Here is a 24,701-nt window from a genome sequence, read left to right as displayed (position 1 = left end):
CGCTTGAGCACAGTGGGGACAGGCCAAAAGTTTCTTGGCGTGACTTTTGAAGAAAAATAACGATATCGGTAATGCGATAAAGCAGCCAGCGTCGCCAGTGGAGGGTAAAAGTGGAGAAATACAACTCTTACTGTTTAGCTACAGTTGGTGTAGCTACAGTTTGGACACAAGATGGCGCCATTGGTGGCCATAAAACGCTGGTTGACTTCATACGTTTTGATTCCTGGCTGACATACCAGGCTGTTAACTGTGGACTGTCCTCTGAAAGTAACAATGGAGGAAAAAACATGATGAAATCGTATAAGGTTTGTTTGCAACTGAAATTCGTACTAAGCTTTTATCAGTCATTTTCTTTCTCTTTTATTTCCTGTTTCCACTTCCACAGAGATGAGATGCCTCTATCTCAAGATAACTGCATTTATACAAATGTTGTTAATATAGGTTGAATTTATGACATTTGCGTTGTTTTATTGATTTCCATTTGGTTGAAAATGTAAATACACTTTAAACCTTTTGTCCCATCATTCATTTTAAATGAATGCATCATGTATAATGTTAGGTGAGGTGTATTTTAGATAATTCCACATTTCACTATACATGGATTGTTTTTTTTTAACACATCAGCTCCTGAGCATCAGATAACAATAAAATCTGTAAAATATTGGTCAAATCCTGGGCCTGTGTAGAGCTGGGACCAGCAGTAAGTCATGTCAAAGCAGCGCCAGTCTATTGTTGTTTATTTCCATCAAATACTGGGCTCAGATGGTGGCCAAAACATTTGTCAAAGTCACTGCTGGTTGAATACTTTGCCATAAATCACAAAAGAGGAAACGAGGGGCTATAAATATTTGCTGGCTATTCTGACTTATGACTTGTGTGCTTTCTGCCCAGGAGCAATATTGTAAGACTCTACCATCAGTGGTAGAAAACAGTAAAGCTTACTAATCTCATCATTCTGCACTTAGTGTTTTTTTCCCCTTTTTTTCCGAAGGAGCTCTGCAGTGATGCAGTGCTGTCCCTTTATTAGTCATATGATGTCCCGATGCCAGCTTCTATCCCTCCCTTCTCCTCTCTCTTCCCCCCTAATCTTCCCTCCATATTGCCTTTCATTCTCTCTCCCTCTCTGTCTCTCTTCATCTCTCTCTCACGTTTTTGTTCCTCTGTCATTCCCCAAGGTGACTTTCCTTCTTTCACAGACACTGCAGCTGTTCCTCGCTTTGTTCTGGAGGGCCTGAGTGTGGATAAGAGATGAGAGAGATGCAGACCGGCGGAATAAAAGAAGGAGAACCGATGGAGGAAATGAGGGTGTGAAAGGGGAGGGGACTGATGAGATTATCAAGCAGGATGGAGGAATCTACGATGTTGATTCAATGCACAAATCAGTAAGGCAGCAAACACTTTCACACACACACCACATGCGCAGACAGATTTGTTATGGTTACATCAAGAGACTGAGCTTTCTCGACAGATGCTTACCTGACTAGCAAGTTTCATCTTCATTAGTACTGGTGATTAGCACAGTTGTCACATCACAGTGAGGCACTGTGAGGGTTCACTACAGTCAGCACTAAATACTGCAAGTATCTGGGACGGAGTTTCTAAATTTAGGGATCAGAGAAATGGGGAGCGGAAACAGGAGATGTAGAAAGAGAGGGACAGCTGGAAATAGGAGAGACAGATTCGGACAGTACGGTCCAGAGGAAGAGGGAAAGAGGAATTCCCCAGTTTAGCTGAGCTTGATGAATCCAAGCAGCTCCCTTTAAAAATACAGCTGCATCTGTGATGGAAAAGAGCTCTTACTCACGATATAAGAGTCACATGTCACTCTTTCATTTACAGATTAGATTCCTGTGAATTCTTAAATAGTCTCAGCGAAACCACTGCAGCAAGTTTTAAGTAATTAATTATTACATGTTGTAAAAATCTTTCAGGTTGTTAAATTGAAAAATCATTTCTTTATGTTTCTTTCATTTGAGTTTTGCTGTCTGTAAAGTCAGTGAAGACACACATCTCCACATTTCTCCTCTTTCCAATATTACAGCAGATAAAATGCATGTGCACAGACACGTATGAAATAGATTTTCCTGTATAATTCCCCAATACATAAAAATCAATATTTGAAAATCAACAACCAGTACACTGAACATGAAAGGTCTATGAACCGACACTGAGATAGATCAATTCTTAGATAGATCACTTTTTTAATACAGATTCTCTTCTGTTCTATAATAATAACACATAATATAAATCTTATACAATACTAATATTTCTCTATACACATGGTCATAAATGTACAGTACAGTGTACACACATACAGTATTAACACAAATACACTTATTTCTCTTTACAGCAACTTTCCAACTCGCTCACAATGGCTGATTTTCTGTCCGGCAGATGATTGTGACCAAAAGTAAACCTTTTTTTTTTTTTTTTTTTTTCTTCACTTTTTGACTAAAACCCAAAACAAACACTTCAATATTTACATCCCTGAAAAATGTACATGAATACACAAGAATTATTGTCTTCTGTCTGGCTCACAATTAGTGTAAAAGGGGTGAGGATGAAGGAGTTAGCCCAAAGCCCAAGAAGTTCTCCAAGACTTGAGCCCATATAAAGTTTAAAGTGTACTCTATCTACCTACTGACATAAATCTTTACCTACTGCAACACCCAGAATACAACAGTTGACTGAGGGCTGGTTGGTTGTTTTATATCCAGCACATTTGTAAATGAGACATGAAGCCCTGAGGAGAAAGAGAGACACAGATATAGTGTAGCAAGTCCAGGACTCAGTCCAGAAGCTGGCAGAGGCCTGTCTGCCTCCGCAGCCACTCAAATTGCTGTCCAAAAGCAGTGACTCTGCCCTCCAGAGCAACAAACAGCTAAAATGAGGAGACAGATGTCCCATGTCACACGTTAGGATTTCTCTGGTTTAAGATGCTAGTTTACCTGCAGAGACTACAAAGACAGTTTTCACAAAATGTTGCCCTTTGATTTCCACTTTAAAATTGAAGTGATACAATTTCAGTAGCATTACAGTGGTCTGTGTATTTTACAATCGCTCCAGGTAATTTGCCTTTATATTATGCCCAGTGGCCTAATGCTGTTCATATGAAGTCCCTTTCTTCTCTCTTCCCCTGTAATCCAAACCATAAATAGAAAACCAACAATTCTGTGTTCACATTCTCTTTGTTCACATCCTAGGGGTCATTGCTTTGCTCATGATTTATTGCACATAATCATGGACACGCACGCTCATTTATTCATTTACGCATACATGCACACATGCAAACATACGAACACAATCACACATCCTCGCCCACGTCATTGTGACCGTGAACAGCTTATTAAAAAATGAAAATAAAAAAATAAAGTCATGCCTTTAAGCTTTAACTTGCACACATTTTTTTTCTAAAATATGGTGCTTCCTTGAAATGAAATCAGAATCAGATTTTTTTGCAGTTTCCTGGTAGTTTCAAATGAGCCTGTAAACTTTGAATCTGAATGCTCGCATTTACCCGCCATTACCTTGCTATAAGCTATACAGTATGTGCAAACACTGTCACTCTGATACATTGTTGTAAACATACAGCAGGACATTCAGCACCATGAGAATATCTTAATAACTCAATTAAGGCATGAAAAATAAGGGAAACAAAAAGAAACAGAGACTTCCAATAATTATTTTCTCACTGAGAATATCTGTGCAGGTAGATATTGGTGTGCTTTCACAGATAATGACTAAATATAGATCAGTATGCGTGTACATGTGTGTGTGTGTGTGTGTGTGTGTGTGTGTGTGTGTGTGTATGCATGTGTGCATGTGTCTGTCTGTCTAACTGTGCATATGTACATGCACATGCAAGTTGAAAGTGCACGCAGGAGCAATAACATATACATTTGCTGTTATCTAACCCTTACCCAACACGTTGGGTGCACACTAGTGTTTTCAGCAGCCATGGCTATAGTGTTGTCTAAATGCTTGGCCAGTGTTGCCATGGAGACACAGTGACCACCCTGTCAGTCAGGAAGTGGACTAATGAGGGCCTGTGAAGGGACAGCAGAAAGCCGGCTCTAATTAGACCTCAGGACTCACCTGTCTCCCATCTGCATGGAACCAGAGGTCATGGGATGTGTCCTGACCTTTGTAAACTAACTGGTTCTCATTTTTCTCTCACCCATGCACGAATATACACACGATCCATCTCTGGCAAATTAGTAAGGTACATACAATACTTCAAATTTGCACACACACACTCACAGATGCAAAAGCAGTCTGAAGACCAGCCTCATTCCCTCACTGCCTCCGTGAGGCATCGATCAGTGCCATCACTGGCCTCCACCCGTGGCTTGCGAGTCTTCCTCTGGCCTCCCCCCTCCACCCAGGAGTTATGAATAACTGTCCCCCCGCTAGGAGCTGGGTCCACCTGCAGAAGGGACACTACTCTTTTCTTGACACGTGTTTTGAGGGCACGACGCAGCTTCTGCCTGGTGAAAGCGTAGAGCAGAGGATGAAAAATAGTGGTTCCATAAGCCATCGCCAAGAAGCAAAGGCGCAGCCGCACCAGGCCGTCACTGGGACCCATGCACAGGATCAGAACATTGACTGCAGACAGAGGGGCCCAGCAGCCCAGGAATGTGGATATGATGATGAGGGACATTTTTAGGACGCGCCGTTGGCGTTCACGACGGTCCCTGTGCCTGCGCACTGCCCGCCTCAAGGCGATGATGGCAGAAACCGATGCCTGTACACCCATGGAGGACGCAGGCAGCGGTGAGGTGGCGTGGGTCTGGGCTGAGGTTGAAGCTGGGGTTGGAGATGCAGGGGTGGCTGGTGTGGTGGCAATGGGTGTGGTGGCAGCGGTACTGACAGTGGTGACTGTTGCTCCACTGTCAGACATCCCCTGGGGCATGGAGGAGAGTGGTGGGGGCGATGTTGGCGTAGGGGTGGGGGAGGGGATAAGAGGAGGATGGTTGAGGTTCTGGTTCTGGTTGGAGGACACTACCTCTGTGGGCAGGCTCAGGTCCTTCCTCTTCCGCCTCCTGCAGCGTATCCTGCAGGTGGAGTCCTTTGCACGCGTACTCCTCATCATGTGGGAGCCAATGCGAATGTTGAGGGCCTGCAGGATCTTGGAGTAAGTGAACAACATGACGACCACAGCGATGAAGAAGCATGGCACTTGGAGTAACAAGTGGTAATACATAGCCAGGCCTGTGTAGTACCCCTGCCCTCCTACGCACAGCAGTGTCCTGTTCTGCCATGCTGGAGACAGGTGGTGTGAAGGGGGGGAAGGATGAGTTGTGGGTAAAGAGGTTGGAGAGAGGGAGGTAAATATGGTGGTCAATCCAGTGGTGACCTCAGAGTCAAGGTTCTGCCCTTCCAGCTCCTCATCTTCACTGTCCTCAGTACTCGAAGAGAAGAAGTCCCCCTCAAGGAAGGGCAGGAAGAAGACAGCAAGAGACACAGCCCACACTGCTGCCAGGAGCAGCGCTGCACGCCTCGGGGTCAGCAGACGACTGGCTGGACGCACTGAGATGTCGTATCGGTCCAAACTGATCACCAGCACATTGACTGCTGTGGCCACACTGGTGAATGTGACACAGGCCTCATGAAAGCAGCACAGCGTGGCCAGGCTGCTGACTCCGCTTCCATTGGCTGGCACCAGGATCACAGCCACAGTGAGTGGCAGACAGAGCAGACATACCAGTATGTCCAGCACGTGGAGATTGACTGTGACCAGGTTGCTGACTGAATCCACCAGGTTGGACTGAGCACAGTAGAGCACAAGTACGGTCAGGTTGCTGCTGAAGCCCAAAACCAGCTCCAGTATCAGCACTGTGGTCAAAGACACCTGGAAACCAAGAGGGTAGGATGTGCTCCAGCCCTCCTCCACCCCCACCTCGCCCCCTCCATCCAGCAGGCCTACCCCCTGACCATCACTGGTCTCCAGGAGGTCACGATAGCCTTCGGTCTCCATTGACACCACGGCACTCCTTCACACATAGCAACAGTGGCCGCCACACCAGACCATGCTCTGACTTTCTTTTTCCTCTGGCTCAGACGAGGCAGTGATGAGGATGAGGGCCAGATCTGTGGTTGATTCTAGGAGAGGAAGAGAACGGGAGACAGAGGACAGAGAAAGATCAAGCAGTTATCAGTCAGTTTGTCTCATATTTTCTCAAAAATAACACTGTACAACACGTACAAGTCAATCTTGTCACATTTCACGAGTGTAGGACAGCTACAAGTTGACACAGCGAGGTGAAAGTTATCTTGACAGTCGATTGGGGTCATGTGGTGCAGTTCAAGCTGCTTCTGATGGCCCATGATGTCTCACTGGGCTCAGGCAGTCACACAACAACATGCCTCGCATAGACAATGGTAACAGTTCAGGCAGGAATTCGAGCAGGACGTCTCTCAGGGGACATTTGCAGGTATAAGTGTATTAAGCAGGGAGTCGGAGGATCCTCGAACAGTCTACACATTTTAACAAACCAACTGGGATTTATTTCCAGTCTGTGCTTATAGTTCATGTGCTACGCTGAATTCTGTTAAAGAGATGCAACAATGCTTCTCATGAGCATGAGTGGGTGGATGTTTGATTCATTATTACACAACATACATTATATGGGTCAGAAACTAAGCTTGAAGGATAAAGCATGTGGAAACATACAGAAACCAACCATAGCTGCACAGTTGAGATGGCAGTAGCAAACTATATAATTTCTATACCTGTACCTGTCCCTGCATGATGGACAACCCACCTTGTGAAGACAATAAATGCCGGTATAAATCCTGCAAATGGCAATTTAAAAGTCCTCCTGTTAAATCCTCTTGCCTTTTTTTTCCACGAGCGGTATAAACCTGTCAGCTTATACCTCCAAGAGGAGAGGTGGCAGGGACATTGGTGGGCTGGTAGAGACACCGTGCAGTGAATGTCAACATAGCAGGCACCCAACTGAGGGTGGCAGCAGTTAATAGTTCTCACAGGGAGACGTAATGAAGACGAATGGATCAATGATCCGCAGACAGTGGCACATAAACAATGCTATCAGAGAAAGACCAGCTCCCCTGGCATCCTCTCCCTGCAGCCCCTCTTTCTCATCTGCTCCCCCATATCGCTCACATCCCTTCCTACTCTGTTCCCTTTTCAGTTTACAGGCAGAGACAGAGTATTTTGCATGTGGAGCATGTTATTCATGGTTGGCGGGATGTTCTCCTGCGCTTGGGAAGGAATTATATAAAGTGTCGTTTGATTAGATATAAGACCTCTTGTTGATATACGGTAAGAAAAATCTATCCCCTCAGAATGAAGAGCTACAAGTGTGTCCTCACCGGCAGCGCTGACCACAGCCTTTGCTGTCAACCTTTCCACTGTTACAGATTTTGTTCACACCCCTCTCGTTTGCCCTTTTCTCTTTGTTTTATTTCACAGTTTTTCCTCCAATTTGTCATGTGGAAAGGACCTGCAGGCAGAACAGGACTCAGTGTGGAACAGTGGTCTATCTTAATCCACTAATGGGTTCCATGGGGTTTGCGGTGTTGCTGGAACATTGATTTAAAGCATCATCGATCTGCCAATTTAACAAGCCTGAGGCAGGGGAGCACAGAAACACACTCCCTATCTCATCCTCTCTCGGGTACCTGTGGTTTCATTTCGAGCGCTGCATAAAATAGTTGTGAGCCAGTTCTTTTTATTCCTTCCTTTAATCACCAACTGCAGTTAAAGAATTGTTTTTTGTTCATTTATTTTAGCACAGGTCACAGTATCATGAAGTGCATGATCCCAAAAAGGTTGGATGTTTCAAATGTTGAATTTAACTCCAGTATTTGTATTATTTCCACTATCCCCCAAAATATGCAAATCTGGCCTCTGGGTTACAAAATTCCAACAAACCTGTTTTTACCTGATTTCACAGTCCTGAGAGTAAAAAAGTATTAATCCAGACCCACCATAACACGTAGCATGAATATTCAGTGGGCTGGGACCTTATATTGTCATCGAAATCAATTGTGTTTACAGACTTTGTTCTGTCTGGTTGACAACATGGTGTAACAGAGAATAATGGAGCAAACAAAGGAGCTTTTTATATTTAACAGTCAATCACTTAGACCAATCACAGAGGCAGCGTACATGTCAATACTGCATTGACCAAGCAGTGTCTCCCATCTCATGTGAGGGTTGTTTGAAGCCCGGCAGTAAATTAGTGTCAGGATAAGAACTGAGCTGTGTGTAACTATAGTAGTAAAAACTTTAAACAATGATACAAAATATGGAATGATATAACACTTGGTCATGTGAAAATCAAACAGAGACATGTTCATTTGTTCTTTCTGTCAAGAGTTAAATTATCTGTGGTATTCTGCAGTCACTAATCTAATCAGTCTCATCAAACATCAGGCCATCATCTGTCTTAACAATCCTGAAAATAATCACAAGTGGATGATTGTGTACTGGTGATATGAGCAGATGATTTTTCTGCTTTTCTACGACTAGGAGAAACAGTGTGCCACAATCATGATAATGGATACTTAGTGCTGCGTGATGAACAGGGTTGGGAGGGTTACTTTAAAAAAGTATTCTGATACAGTTACTAATTACTAGGGGTCTACGGGTATGTTTTTTTCAGGACTGATACCGATACTGTTCGTTAGTAATCAAGGAGGACTTTAACCAATAATTGGAACTGATATATACATCTGCAGTAAACATTAACCTCTTAATCAAGTCTGATTTCTGCCACCTTACACTTCCACTCCACTAACTAGTTACTGTGCAGATTCAGATTATCCAGCATTGATCTTCCCCTACTAATTACCTGTAGAAACTTAGTTCAAGTATTGTAATATTAAAGTAATATAACTTCATTACTTTAGGTTACTTTAAGATTATCTCAAAACCAAATGTGCAAATAACGACTACTATATAATATTATTACACAACTGTGTGTCCTGTAAGAATGCACACTTACGTATTGAATTTCACTCGAGACTTGTAAATCGTTGTCATGAGTACACCTGTGAATGTTCAAAGACTAGTATATCTTTTACTTCTGTTGTAATCCTGGTAGTAATCCCCTTGTTTTTTACTACATGTATCTGTAATCTGATTACATCTCTTTTTACTGTGATTTAAATGGAATACAGTTACCTTTATTTCTATCCTAACTAAATAATCCTGTAATATGTATTCCATTACTCCTCAGGCCAGGTTATGAATTGGTAAGAGAAACAAAGGGCCATGGACAAAAAAGTAGATAAAGTCTGTATTAGCATGTGGTTTGGGGGCAAGGCAAAATGTCAGAAGTGCTTTATATGAACAGCTGTGACTCTGACCTACGGCCAGGAGAAGTCATAATATTCCAGTATTTTCAGGGACAGAGGGAAGGAGAAAATTAAAATGTGTGGACAGGGTGGTGAAATTTGGATGTTTTTTCTAATGATCACCAGTGATGGTGTGTCTCGGAGGGATATGTAAATTTTCAGGCTCATTCAAGGTTGCAGATCAGTCTTACACAGTGTGTGGTCCTGGTAGGTGAAAACTGCATTGTAGTCTGCAGGAATAATGTTTCAGTTCTTATAAGTGCATTATGTTATTGTGGCAGTGTTTCTGTGTGTGTATTTGTGTGCACGTTGATGCTCGCGTTGAGTTACTTGTGCCAATAGAGCTGGAAACAGGGTGAAACTTCCCTTTCACAAATTACATCCAGTGTGTGACTGACAGGTCAGACAGAAGGGAAAAGGGGCAGAGGGAGCTTAAGGCATGTGCTACACAACACGTTATATTCAGAAATGACCCAAACAGGCATTCAAATCTAAAGAGTCTCCTTCTGACAGCTCTGCTTTGGTAGTTAAGCCTGAAGACAAACAAATCTCAAAGCTCAATGCTTCAGTTTTGTTGAATGATCGTCATAGAGGATGATTTTGTTTCAGTCTTAATGTGCCCTCTCCTCAGTCATCAATTAACAGCATAATTTACAATCGTGTGTTAAAAGCTTAATAATATGACTGTCATCTATAGATTACTTTGGCTTTGCAGATGATTTCATTCTTAATTACTTCAGATTTTGTGCTTTGCTCCAAAACAACAACAACAACAACAACAAACAACAAACAACAACAACAAAAAGACATGTCCTAGACGGCACACGTTCCCGGACCCTGCTGTCAGGGTTATTATAGGTGTTGGGTAGAAGATGACAGGTTGTCGAGCCCCTTTTCACAATATCAGAGGGTAAATGCTCAAGCAGATCCTGTTGTCAGTCTGTCTTTTCTAACAATCTTGCATGCACACACACACACACACACACAAACACACATACACACACTCTCTAAGCTCTTCTCCTGATGACACGTTTCCAGCCAGAGGCTAAATTACTTCTGCCCAGCACAAAGACAAACAGCAGGCATGCTTTCGGCCCAGACATTGTTTTAAAGGCATTTCATTTTCTCTGCATTTTCGCTGGGTATGTCTTCGTGAAATAACGAAACATTAATACATTGAGAGAGGTAGAGTGCAGTGGAAGGCTCAAATTAACAGTGTCAGTCGTCTGCTGAAGAAATCATGAAAAGGTGCACTGACTTGGATGCAGATGGCACCGATAAAGCTGATGTCTCCCTGATCTTCAGGCTAACTGCAGCAGAACACTGCAAGAGTTGTTTTGTTTTTTTTAAAAGAGTGCAATCAGCATAGTGCCGCAGCAGCTCGGTGGATGCCAAGTTGAAATTAAGTTAATGACAAAGCCACAACTCGTTGTCCCCTATGCGGATCAATGTTGGCATTTCAGGTTTCTGCAAGCCACTGAGAAGTTAAATCTGTACACATGTCAGCATCTTTATAAACATGTCAAATCCCATTCAGATTACATGCAAGTTTACTTTCCTGTGAGTAGAACAAAGAGGTCATAGAGGCATTTGTAAGCGCAAAACCACTGGACATTTTTAAGGAGATTACGGATTATTTGCAGCCAAAAAGACTGGGCGTTTTTAAAGAGATGTCAGTACAATTTCCGGCCGTGTTTGTGGCGACAGAACCAAGTGAGCCAAAGCACAGTCTTCTCCTTCTCCTTACCACAACCAAGTGGTCTTTGTGCCTAAACTTTACCAGACCATAACCGCAGCATTGTGACAACGTAAATTGTAAAATTAAACATAAAGAAATGTTAAGTTGCGACACAAACAATTATTCTGGTGATTGGGATGCCCATGTTTAGTCAGACATTGTATGTTTTTAATCATAAGTACAGCGCTTTTTCATTTAAAGAGGCTGTTTTGTTTTATTCAAATATGTTTGTTCTCGTATTGTATTTGCTCAAAATTAGCCCAGTTTTTCAGAGCCAGAGGATGTTCCACACAAAAACTGTCTCTCACCCTTCCTCAATGAGGCACACTTCACTTACAATGCACCTCAGATGACAACTGCACTTCCAGGTCAGTGCACCTGTCTAATAAGCAACTCACTCGCGCGCATGTTTCCAGGTGCATCTGAAATGAGGCAGAAACAGTTTATTAAATCTGGCCCTTTGTGTCATGACTGCTGTCCATCACGCTGCTGCGTGCTGAAAGTGCTGATCCTGCACCAGGCCTGAGGGCACTCTCCCATTCTCACCTCAGTCTACAGCAGTCTAGATGTGACGATGTGGTGTGTACACGTGAGTTTGCTAATTATTTAAATGTAAGCACCGCCTGTGCCCTCTATAAAACTTTATGTGCTCAGTTTGCATATTTCCTAGGGTGTAACACTTTCACAGAAGACGAGGCCGGCTGAATCTCTCTCTTATAAATCATTTGTGTAGTGAAGTAAGTGTTAGAGTCACTATAATGTGTTTGTTTTCAGACCCTATGATTGACAGAAAAGGCTAGGGGGCCTTTATAAAAATGTATAAAAATGGTCTTAGATTTATACTTGTGCTTCCATCGAACATAAGCACACTTTCGACAGTGTGCTTATGTTAAATGATTGATTGCATGTCGGACATTTTGAAACTGTTGTTTTTGTCATGAGTACACACAGAAAGTGAATATCACACAGTAAAAAAGCGACATCATTTTTTTTTAGGAATGAGGTCAATGAGCACTGTGAATGAAGGCATAAACCCATCACGTGCGAAACAAACATCACGAGTCATGACAATGGCAGACCCGTTGATTGTTATGTTCCAATTTATTATCTGACAAAGAACACAAAATAATAACGACAAGGTGACAAATGTGATTTGGGATGAGTGACCTCGATTGCTTTCTGCACAAACAGACTCTGTTACATCCAACTCTCTTCAAATCTACCAGACAACTTTGATTAAAAACAATCATTTTGCGAGTTGTGAATTGTGAGTCCATTTTATAAATGAGGCTCCAGTTATAGTAAATCTTACAAAATCTTACACTTTCTAAAGCAAACAAAGACAAACAACTGAAAAACAATAATAAATTCTCACATGGAGTTTCTACCATCAGCAATCCCAACACCATTAAAAACACGCCGTTGTGTACAGAAGTAAAACCAAACACAACACACAGCATCCATAGTGACTGTACAGTGGAATATACAGGTATTCAGAGACAGGAGCTCTTCAGGACAACAGATATGCAGCTCAAACATCCATTAGCTCATGTTTCAGCCATCCAATGTTTATCTGAGAAGTCTTGTTTAGTAGAGCACACCTCCCTTTCGGTTTGAGTAGGATTGTTTTAAGTCAGTGTAGTTAGTCCGTTCTGTTGGCAGGACTTCTTGTTTTTAATCAGTCTACCTGCTGCCGTGGTTTATATTCAGCAGTTGGAAATGATCCAGCTCGTTCCTCATTCTCTGCGCTTGAGTCCTCCTCTGGGACGGGGAGCGTTGCTGCTGTTTACATAAGGACAACAATAACCAAAGTAGACGTGCATCAAATTTTGTTTCCCAAAAATGAGATTAGAAAAAAGAAAATGCTGTGGTGGTAAGCTTCATCTGGTTGTTCAGCTAACAGAAAGAGACAAGAGGGAATTGTACCTGAATACAGATGGAAGTGTGGCTGCATTGTATTATGGTATGTTCAGGATACTATCTGTGGAGAAATTCTGCTTCTCCTTTGATGGATTTTTCCTTGTAAAACTGTAAAATGTCAGTTTAAAATGTTGAGACTAGAAAGAGGACTTTGCTCTTTGATTCTATGGGACTGACACCAAAAGTTGACATTTAGGGAAGAAAGGGAAACAGATGAGAGAGACAGGAGAGAAGGGGAGTGAGGGAGAAAAAGGGGGAAAAGCGAGAAAGCAAACAGGATGAGGGCGCATGCAGCGCGCTGACTCATGGCTGTCTTAGGTATTCCTAACGTCCGCAGTGAGACAATCGATCAAAGGCTTAATTTTCCCACTCGATTCCTCCAGCAGCGCTAACAGCAAGCAGCCACCAGCTGGGCAGCAGCATCCCTGGAAGGCTTCCAGCAAACCAGCCTGGACCGGCCAACAACACAACCCGCTCAGTAGGAGCGACAACATCCCAGCCTATCTGGTGTGTTTCTGATCAAGACAGGACAACTTCAGGAGAAATGCAGTTTGAATGTGACAATCTCAATACTGCGTGTAGCTCCAACACCAATCCAACACTGCTGCCCCTGACATGAGGCCATAAAACGGGTTATCATAACTCCCTCCATGCTCGCCAAAGACACATAAGAACACCATGTAGTCCTGAGCATTGCTAACTGCCGTCCACCCACACAGCCAGCCCACGTCTCTGCACATGCTCCCTTCCCCGTGTGATACAGCGGAAGATGGATTGCCAACTGAGGTGAATGACATCTTGTGTGCTTAAGAAACTGCTGAATCCCATCTGCACTCCTGCCCGCGACAAGTTAGGGAGAAAGGGACGGGGGTAACGGGAGGTAAGATGAAAGCGGGAGGTAGGTGCGGTGAGGGAGTGATGGATGGGAGAGAGGCTTCGGGGTGTGCAGATGGATGCTGAGTCGCGTGCTCGCTGGAGGGGAATGTTTGTTCCCCGCTCACCACCTCTATCCATCTCTTTTTTGAACAGTCTCAGTTGCGCTGCCTCGCCTTCCCACTTCACCATCCATCTTACAACCGGCACTCTGCTTTTACACTGTGCAATATCTTTGTGTAATCCCCCCCTGATCGTCCGATTTTTGAATATTAAAGTCATGATGCAACACAGCCGCTCACAGATTGCTGTCACCACCTCAGAGACCATGTAGGTGAAATATAGACTCATATTTCCAGTCGCAGTTGTGACAGGCTGCCACCAGAACATCAATAAGAAAGCTATAGTAGGCAGGTTAATTTTCACAGCCTATAATCTATAGGAACAGCTCCGTACTGAGAAAAGACCTTGGTAGACAGCTCTGATCCACAGCACGTGAGGCATCATTATCACCTCGCAGTATGTCCGATTGGATTTCATTTAGCTCCACCATTTATTAAAGCCACTTCTCAGTATCCTATATCCAGCTATGACGTCCCAAGCCTGTCATTTTGCTATTACACGTGCCTACCCATCAATAAGCGCTAATCAAGGCCGCTGTGCAATCATAGGTCTTTAAAACAAGAAGAAATCAAAATCAAGTGTGAAAGCTGCTGAAATGAATTAAAACTGAGTCAGAGAAAGTGGAGCCTGTTACGTGAATCAGCACTCTGGAAAAGGCTGTTTACCGGCCCATCGAAGAGAATAGGAATGATTAGTTATAATGGTCGTAAGACAATAAAACAGAGAGGTATAAAAGCTTTAATTATATTTCTATTATACCAGCAATTACTCCTACATTCCCCATGTGTTCTAAAGTGATTGGTCGTGATTAGCGGTGCCTCCCTCCATCCCTCCATTTAAACAGCGCTCGTCATCAGGACTTAATGGTGGGACTGAAGTGGCCTGTATGCTGCACCCACCTGTGTTTGGTAGTGTTGTGTTGGAAGTGCCATGAATAAATAGTCGAGTCACAGTGCGAGGCCGGCGCTCGCGTTAATGCTGCCCCCGTGTCAGACAGAGCACCAAAACCACCAGCTGTTTGTGTGATAACAGGCCTGACTGACTTTAAGCAGGAGAAAGCTCCGACCCGCGTTCACATGCACGGACCTGCATTACTGCGCTGAACACAAACACTGACAATCTCACACAAACAGGAGATGTTGACTCAAAATAGTGGGTTTTCTTCACTTCACTTCATTTCTTTCTTTCTTTTGTTGTTTTTTTTTTTTTTTTACATCTTTTTCTTTTTATAATTAAAGGTGCACTCCACTGATTTTACACATCAAGATGAGATTACACACCGTGAGGAGTGTTGGATTGGGAGTCATTTTGATAGTGTTTCTGTGGCTCTGGAGAAAAAGCTCCAGATGATGTAATTAGGGTTATCTCAAATAGAGCGCTGCAGGAATGACACCTGGAAATGAGTTAGCTTTTTTGCTCTTCCAGTTCCCTCGTCTCAAAGTCTATGGGTTTTCGGTTAAATGCCTGAAATAATAGTAATGTATTTTTCTTACCGTCCTTTACTGCTTTTATTTGTTAATTTTTAGTTTATTATCCTTTATTATTTTTACTGCTCTTGATCTTTTAATCTGTTCTTCATTCCTGTCCTGTCGTGATTTTATAATTTTTAGTCCTTTTAATTGTAATTACTCATATTGACTTTTTGTGTTTTAACATTTTCTGCTCTGCCTTCTTGTTTTAAGTGTAGGAAGCTTAGTGGTGGTGACGATGAAATCATGTGACCGTGACATAGGATGTTTATAGCCGAACTTTAGCTTTTTACTACTGCCGTGTGCATGTCCACTTCAAAAAGATTATCTTGCTGAACAAAACCGTGTAAGTATCAAATTACTTTCTGTAATAATCCAAAATCCAATTGAAAAATCTCATAGGCCTTTTGCCGAGGGAACCAGGGACAGGGAGGGTCAATCAAAAATGATATTGAGCTGCATTAAGGGAAGTGTTTTTGGCGCTTGACTGGTAGAGGCAAAAAGTCAGGATATCTTGGCCAGTCATTCAGTCATTATCTACTCAGTCCTGTCAGGCATGAGGTGGCTAAAGTTTCATAGTCTGTGAAACATTTTTGGAGCTTCACAGCAAAACAGTGTTGCAGCATTCTCCTAAAGAACTGAAGTCGATGGGTAGATGGTTTTAAAACATAAAAAACAACCGAAAAAATAAAATAAATACAGTTTGCGAAGCGTAATTTGGCATGAGTATGGAAATTTCAAGATCCCAGATTAATTAAATGACATTATTTACACCCTCTATGTACAGTCCAGCTCAAACACCCACTTCAGACAGGGTGTGCTCTAACTGTTCAGGCTTAGCAGCTACACTGAAGATTTCAGCTTAAAAAGGGGTTTAAATAACATATTTTCAAATCAATTTGGCATCTCTGAACTTCTGGAGACTTGGATTATGGAGCCACTTTTTGGTTTTAGTTTTTCTGCCAGTTATTTTGTTTAGTTTCAAAACAAGTCCCCATCTACTTCAGGAGAAAGCTGCAACACTGTTTTGCCGTGAAGCTCCAGAAATGTTTAATGGACTATGAAACTTTTCCATCGGCATCAGGATGAGTAGATAACGACTGAATTTATTGTCAAAGCTCTCAGTTGAAGATGCTCTAACAGTCTGTTTGACCAAATGTGTCGACAATTAATTGGGTTTATGCATTAGATGTGTGTACAGTAGCTTTGATTTCTTTTTATTTATGGATAAAAAAAAGATATTTAAGTGAAAACATTTCATTCTTAAACAGGCCCTGTGAAGTTTTCTTGTGAGAACTCCAAAGGATGCCATTAACGAGGCGTTGCAGTGGAACGGCAAAGCAGAAATTTTGCACTCTTGTAGCGTTCACCTTCAGCTTAAATCTAATCAAACCTTGCTTCAGCAGATCAGTGCCTGCAGAGAGAGGAATCTCTGTGTACCAAAATATCATGTTCCACGGCTAACAGACTCATGCTCAGCATCCACGGAGGATCAGGTTTAAAAGAAGTGAAGAGGTCAGTCAAACTAGAAAAAATGCATTTGAAGCAATGGAATAAGAGCACAGGAGTAAGTGGGACTGATGGGGTGTGAGAAAAAAGAAAGACGGAAGTTGTCTGCGGCAGGTTAAAATGATTGAGTTATTTCACTCCAGAAGGCAATTAGAGCCCAATTAATGCCATTTATCTCCTGCAGACAGGGCAACATTGGCCAAGAGGGGAGAGCATCACTGCAGGCGTCTGTGCTATCACACCATAACGACAGATGGGGGTCTAACCTAAGGGAGGGAACACATGCACATAAAGTCACACATGCACACAACCCAAAATTAGGGATTCATTTTCTATTCCTACGCAAAGAGGTTTCCTACGAAAGCCAGGAGGGGCAAAGTAAATGAGATACATTTGTCTGCATCCAACTAATGTAGCAGCATGAGAATACTCATGTAATTATATGAAAACACACTGAAGGTACTGTTTGATATCTGTGGATGGTCACACTGAGTCTATAATATCTTTGTATACGGGACTTCTCCTCCATGTTGCCTCTGTCCCCCTCCTCTTGATAGTCTATTTCACCCTGCTCACTCCACTCAGCTCCTCTAATGATTTATCGTTCCATCTCGTCTCTCTTTTCGCTCTTTGTGTGCCTTACTTGTTCCAGCAATCCTCCTCCTGTACGCTGTGATCTGCTTCACCTCTTACGTTTCCCTGCACTCAGACAGTTATTTACTGTACTATCTGTAGGGGATTAAGTACAGTGTGCTTTTAATTTCGCACGGTGAGCGTGAGTGCGCTGACAAGAAGGATGCTCGGTCTCAGCCATCAGTAATCAATACATCCACGTGCAGGGCGGTTACTGGTGGTTGTTATGTTTCGACCTCATTTTCTGTCGTCGTATGAGTTCAGAGGCTGCTTCTCATTTCGAAGCTTTAATGATTTTATGCAAAGACGTGTGCACTTTAGTGCTCAGAAGCAACACACAAGGTCTGACATCTTGTTTCTATGGCTTAGGTCAACTAAGACAATTAAAACGGGATGTGATCTGCCAGTGTGGCTCCATTTTTTCCTTAAAAATGCCCACTTAAACTGTAGAGTCCAAGCATATATTGACTCTTGCTTCAACAAAACCTTGATAGTCCGTGTTCTTCCTAAGATATTATAAGGCTCAAGGCTCCATAGCTTCAATTACATTATCTAACAAGCACAGGACTACAAGTTATATCGTTTAACCAATCAGAAGCCAGGGCTAACTGTGGTCTTCATTGTTTCTAATTAAAAATGCAGCAATCAAACTATGGAAGCGCTTACCCTTAGCACATCAAATACAGTAAAGCAAATGACTTGACTATTTTTCTATTGTATACAGTAAACGGCTCTAACATGTCTACCCATAATTGATTATCTAATATAAACACTTGTCTTCTTATTTAGTCAAAACATTGTTCTAAATAGGAAAAATACAAGTCACAATATGAATTCCTTAAATACAGCTGCTATTAAAGCTTGTTGCTGGAGGCTTTTACAGCAGTAAATATGATTGTTTCTGGTTACTGCTGTGACATGTGGCACATATTCACTCAACACCTGCCATGCTTGCAAAAAGTCTAGCCATTTGTTTACAAGGAAAGCTAAAGATAGGCCTACAATAAAAATGGATCAACATAACGGCTCAAATAAGAACATTTGGAGCCATTTGTCTTCCAACATAACCGTTAAAACTGTCTTTCAAAATGCTTGCAAATCAGCAATGATCTGTAGCTGTGCCAACCTTTATATACTGTAAACCTACCACACTGGTTTTTATAGGAAAAGGTCTTAAAGCCATTCAATTATATTCACAACAAAACACAGGCAGAAGCTTTATTGAAACCTTTCATGAGCAGCTCTTACATAAATCTTCCCACACTGTTGTTGCCCTACGGTACCCTGAACAAAACTCTGTTAAAAATGAAAGGTAAGTAAGACTTCTCAATCAACTCATCAGCTCAGTGGCCGACAGATTTCCTTCTCTCACTGCGTTGTAAGAAAACATGACAGCTTCCCTCAACTACGCTGCAGCATCTATCTGGAGAGTGACACGTGTGGAGGAATATTTCCCCACCAGCAGCATCAAAGCTCCTCTATAAATACACGCACAGACGCAAACACACAATGACCCATATGAGATACAAAAACACACGCTGCCGCCATGAGAGTGAGTGGAAATGGTAAATACGTTAAAAACAATTGGCCCTTTGGGATTCACAGCAGGGATTCTACTGTACATGGAGAAAAGGAGGAAACACACACACACACACACGTGTACAAACACAAACAGCCGGGAAACATCGCAGGAGGTGGGCTTTAACGCACCGTTAATCTCCTGCATGTTTGTACTCAGTCTCATCAAAAAAGTTCATCAGGAGGTGAACGTTATGTAACTTTTATCTTAAAATAACAGCTTCAGAATCATGTTGATGGTTCAGTGTCTTGTAACAGGATCACAGCGTTACATACATGTTAACTTCAACATACAAGTTTTCAACACATAAAATTGTTATAAGGTATTGAGTTTTGAGTTTGCGATCTGTATTTATGACTCAGAAACTGTGGGGGGCGCCAAATCACGCAAAATGTAAATTTCTACATAATGTTGCTTCAATGTCAAGATGTGGTTTTCAGTAGTTTTAAATAGTTTGTTATAAAGTCTGTTAGTTAGCCACAGTGTCAGTTAAAAAGGCCGACTAAGATAAGATTGGTAAGATTGTTTGCTTAACATTGTTTGCTTAAAGAGGCAATATGTAAGAATTTAAAAATAAAAAATCCTGTGTTTGCGCCGTAAACACTAACACTCCCCTGGTCCCCGAGCTCCCAGTCTGAACCACTACCTGCATGGCTAACTGAGCTAACGAGCTAGCCGCAGCTACAGTTCGCAGCAGTCAAGACAGAGGTCAGGAATTGAAACTATTTTTAGGCCTTTAGTTGTGTTGTACGAAACGTAGCTTTCTGTCCATGTGGTGACAGGCTCCACCTGGTGGGACGCAGAAGCCTCGCTGAAATTGCACTCCGAACTGGCCCAAAGACCATAAACTGTCATCTAATTTCATTTTATCTCAGACAAAAGTTGTATATACACAAACTGTATATACACGTAATATTAAAAACATGTCTTCTACGTTTAAATATTTTTAACAACTTTAACAATAGAAACAGAGGCTGTCACCAGGTGAAGACCTCATGCCAGGAAGCAAAACACTCAATCCCAAGAATTTCATTTGTAATTGTCACAAAAGGCACCGACCCTTCATTCAACTAGTGCAAACAGTCTGAAATTACCATGAGGCAATAACAATAACTGGAGATTATGCTGTTTACAGCAGGGAGAAACTCATCAAAGAGCAGCGCTCTCACACCTTCCAACCAAACATGTTCCCATTTCACATCTCGTCAACAACAGAGCAGTGATGGCAACTGTCTTTGTCACACATGGCAAGACAGGACTGGAAGAGACGCAGCAGCCTGTTTGTAGATTTTAAAAGCATTAGTTAGAAAAAAAAAAGAAATATAGCTTTACGAACACTTTGCAAACATGTTTCATAACTCTGATTTGCATTAAAGCAGGAGTCAGATGGAGAAAATGCAAATTCTCCCATGAAGCTCTAAAAAACATCTATTCCCACTATTTTAATTCTAATGAGGCTGAATAAATGCAGAGGAGCCCGAATAAACAGTCCTTTGAAATCATGTTCTCACGGGGTCCTGACAGTTCAGGAACATCTAATGATGTGCAGTGTGGAATAATTTTATCCGGTTAAAACATTAGCTGAGCTCAGCCTGCGCTCTTCACAGTGATCAAACGGGCCACCTCCATGTCAAGCGTGGCGCATCCATGTGACTGAAGCACATCAACAACAGTCTGTGGGTCCCTGGAAAAATGGGACACTTAGAGGAGCAAAATTACTTCAAGCCGTGTTGGATGAAAGCAGATTAGTACACACATTTAAATTGTATTTTCCAGGAGCTGCTGAAAGATTTTTTTTTTTTTTTTTTTTTTTTTTTAAATGCAAACAAGCGATTGAAATCACAAGTCCGGAGGCTGTGTTCAGGCCCCTCTCAAGTGCTGCTCTGACAACGAGGTGATTTGTTATTGTCGCCTACAGTCTGACAGCCCAAACAGGTTTGGACTGTCCTGTCCCTCCACTTCACTACACAGCCCACCATTTGTTTCATTTAGCAGAAGACTGTATCCAATTGAAAGCCGAGATCCCTTCCAAGTCTCAGTTTAAACCCCCCATATGCTGATGTTCTTGTAAACACAGAAAAACGAGTCTGATCAGAAGTGTTAAACTTACCAGTTTGGTGAGTGGGAATTCCCCTTTACATCCTACTGCAGGTGTCGGTGCGCTGCGCTATCACCAACACTGGACCCCGATTCACTCCAGCGCTCTCCAGGACAGCCGGCTGTCAGCCAAAAACGTGACCAGAATAATTTGCCTCCGTTTTGTCATAAATATTACAGCGGGAGGGGGGGAAGCCCTCCACGGCTGCAGATACAGAGAGCGCAGCAGTGCCTGGTGCCCGCTCCCAAATCAGCTCATATCACAGTGCTTTGGCGTCTTTCTGTTAATTCCCCACTCAACACGGCGCGCCCACACCTGTCCACTTTTACGCAGCGGACTTGTACAGCAGCAGCCCACACACGGACCTGCCAAACGCATGATAATGCGCTAACCGCTCGCTGGAGCGCAGTCGCTCCATCCCAGCGACCAATACGGTGATCTGCAAGCAGGAGGGAGGGAGGAGGGAGGGAGGAGGGAGAAGGTTTTTTGTTGGAAGGGGGAGGAGACAGGGATGCAGGAGGAGGAGTGGGGGGCTGGTGTGTGTGTGGTGTGTGTGTGTGGTGTGTGTGTGTGTGATGGGTAGCCTTTCACAAGGACGACCTTAGATTCCTCAAGGGTGAACGCCCCTTTGTAGTAATTCAACGAGATTTCCCAATTACTTGCGTCCCCCTCCTTCTCCCTCTCTCCAAACACATTACACACACTTCACCTGATCTCCCTCAAAGGAGAATGACTGGATTCAGGCTTGACTTGATAACATCAAGTCCCCCCTGTGGAGGAAACGCTGTGGAGGAAACATTCGGAGGCTTCCGTCTGTGCTTTGCTGCACACTGGAGGCTGTACAGTGAGCGTCTGCCCCGCTCATGTCAGACTCTAAATTTCCATGTGGCGACTGCATCGCCGGTGGAGGATGAGCTGGTTGGTTAAGGAGCAGATTCATGAGGCTTGAAGCCATATTTTACCTGGGATTATCATCTCGTCGTGAGGTGCATCCTTCCACCTGCTGTGCAATGAGCACTCTGTCACCATGAGCTGTGTGCAGGGATCAAGGTCACCGACTGTTAAATTTGTGACCTTGGACACACTATAAATATAAGGCCCCTGTCACTGCAATTCTCACAGCTGATTCACAGACTGTTGTTTTAGCGAGAGGCGTAAATGACTGTGTGAGATAAACTGTGCAGAGGGAGCTTTGGATAGAAGGTGTGAACACCTGTGGTCTCCGAGGAGAGCTGGAGCAGCGGTTGTCAGCTGGTGGAATGTGTGCTAAAATCCCCTGTTAACACTTAATATATTTGCTTTTCCCAAATGGATGTATTAGAAAATCTGAATATTAAAGGTACTTTGAATTGGTAAATGGTTCAGAGAACCTGTTACACCTGCATCTGAAATGTCCATGTTCGACCCTTGTGCTTCTAAACAGATGGTGGAATAATTGCTGTTCATATAACCTTGAACAAGAAACATGTCATGCCTCTAAAATTTTTTTCTTTTCTCCATCAAAAGAAGAGCAAAGAACGGCACTGTAGGCTTATCTCGATGGAAAAGATCCCTCTTCTCCCGGCCATCTATGGTAAGACTTTGATTTAGCAACTGGTACCGCTGGTAGAGCTATCCTACTGTAGATCCGATTGGTTGAAATTAGCCTGTGATAGACAGTTGGTTATCCAATCACCTTCCTGTGCCTGCCCTTTTCCAAACAGTTTCTAGCGACTCCTTCCCGCGTCAGGTTAACTTGGTTTGGCTTAAAAGAAAACATAATGTTTTGGTCGCCACTAACACTTAAAAACACCTGGTCCTGTCAAAAATATCAGTTTGGTGTCACCACAAACACGGCTGGAAACTGTGCCCTAACAACACTTTGATATCTGTCCGCTAAAAGTACAGTCCAGCTTCAGCAGCATGCAGCCAGTTAGTTTAGCTTAGCTTAGCATAAGGACAGGAAACAGATGGAAACAGCTAGCCTTTCAATAGCCTTGCTCTATTTCAAGGTAACAAAGTACTTATCTCTTTGGAGGAAAAGACACTGAGCATTTTTGTGATCCTTCACAGATTACCTCATGATCTCAGCCGGTTTCTCTGCACATTTGTCACCCTCCCACCAACCTGCTTCGCACCCCACCCCCTCCATCACCATCATTGCTCCATAGCCCACCTTCTCCCTGTCACTGCGCCACACATTTTACAGGACACCGAGGCCCCCCCATGAGCCCACGGCCGCATCTTTATTTCGACAAACACAAAAACACAGAGACTTGCCCTTGCTACTGATCTGAATCTCTTGTGAAAACAGTCACATACAAATGCAAAGCTAGCCAGTGATTAGGAGCATCTGCCAAACACCCACATACCATATGCCTGCGTCACTCAGCCAAGGAAAAATACTGAAAAGCATCTAAACATACACACACATTATCGTAGAAAGCAAATGAAAACACGCAAAATGCTCCAAAACAGACATGTGCATGAAAACGCACATATAAATACAAAATATTCGTACAGTAAATGTTTATGTGCTGAGGCCTGACAGTGAAGAACAGCGGGTCCCACACCCATCACAGCAAGAATCTGTGCAACATGAAGGAAAAGTCTAGTCACTGTAATGTCTCTCTTATGATAAATGCTGCACATTTACTGCTTTGATGTAGCCTACACGCCTTCTCCTGCATCTGACTTGTGTACTCCATCACCTCATCTATTCCACTGATTTCCTTTACTTCCCAGAATGCCTTTCAGCAACACCAAGACAAGGGGCATGGACTCGCTGCATGCAGCTGTGGGGTTAAGGAGCGGCAGCAACAGCAGCGTACAAGGTTTTCCAGTCAAATGCGACATGTGACTGAGTCTTCGTAGAATCTCATATCCCTCCTTCCTCTGCGGAGGATTTCTTCCCGTGTGGTTGTTAAATGTCAGTACAAAATGTTAAGGCTCAGATGAAACCCCTGCTTTTTCATTTTATGAAGTGATGTGATGAAGATGTGACCCTTTTCTCTGATGTGTCGGGGCAAGTGAGAAGTTGTCTGTCACGCCTCATTGTAGCTGGAAACATCTCAAGCTGTCTGTTGCATGTAAAGTAAAAATCTCTACAACACTGAAGGATGTTTTTGTACAGTACTGTGACCTCCCTGTAACAGGGATTATAAATAAAGCATCAGATCAGTTTTTCTCCCTGTGGCTTTATTTCCTTTACAAGGTAGGAAATATAAACCGTCTGGTAACGTTTCCACATCCATATTGAAATGAAACATTTATTGGAGTGATAATATGCGCTGGTTTGTGTACCTACTGTAGCTGTGTTGTAGGTTATTAAGTACGTCCCCGTGTCCTGTCTGACAGCATGCCTGGCACTGAGGGCGTCAGTGTCTCAGTCTCTCTGGCAGAGCATCAAAGACCTCGGCAGAACCTCTGGCAAACCTGGACATGTGTCGAGGCCAG

The 24,701-nt window shown here is 42.9% G+C and overlaps 1 protein-coding gene and 1 long non-coding RNA gene across 3 annotated transcripts; one reads left to right on the top strand and one right to left on the bottom strand.

The window, feature by feature from the left end:
* Positions 1–214: 214 nt before the first annotated feature.
* LOC311255232 lies at positions 215–24,431 on the top strand. 2 transcript variants are annotated; one of them, XR_014622345.1, is made up of 4 exons: positions 215–305; positions 1,197–1,382; positions 22,773–22,839; positions 23,991–24,431. It is a non-coding gene; the product is annotated as an uncharacterized lncRNA (long non-coding RNA). The 2 variants fall into 2 exon arrangements; XR_014622344.1 differs by lacking the exon at positions 22,773–22,839.
* Positions 2,188–21,672, bottom strand: LOC311255227 (G-protein coupled receptor 22). Its single transcript, XM_084349524.1, has 2 exons — positions 21,279–21,672; positions 2,188–6,102 (listed from the first exon to the last, which is right to left on the bottom strand). Exon 2 carries the CDS (start codon positions 5,975–5,977, stop codon positions 4,289–4,291), a length of 1,689 nt encoding a protein of 562 aa, XP_084205650.1. The 5' UTR covers positions 5,978–6,102; positions 21,279–21,672; the 3' UTR covers positions 2,188–4,288.
* Positions 24,432–24,701: the final 270 nt, after the last annotated feature.

The sequence above is a fragment of the Pagrus pagrus genome (genome assembly GCF_965226575.1).
Source record: "Pagrus pagrus genome assembly, chromosome: 3".
NCBI lineage: Eukaryota > Metazoa > Chordata > Actinopteri > Spariformes > Sparidae > Pagrus > Pagrus pagrus.
This window is presented reverse-complemented; position numbering and strand designations above follow the sequence as displayed.

Coding starts and splice junctions, on each gene's coding strand:
- LOC311255227 (XM_084349524.1), bottom strand. CDS start 5,977: ATGGAGACCGAAGGCTATCGTGACCTCCTGGAGACCAGTGATGGTCAG.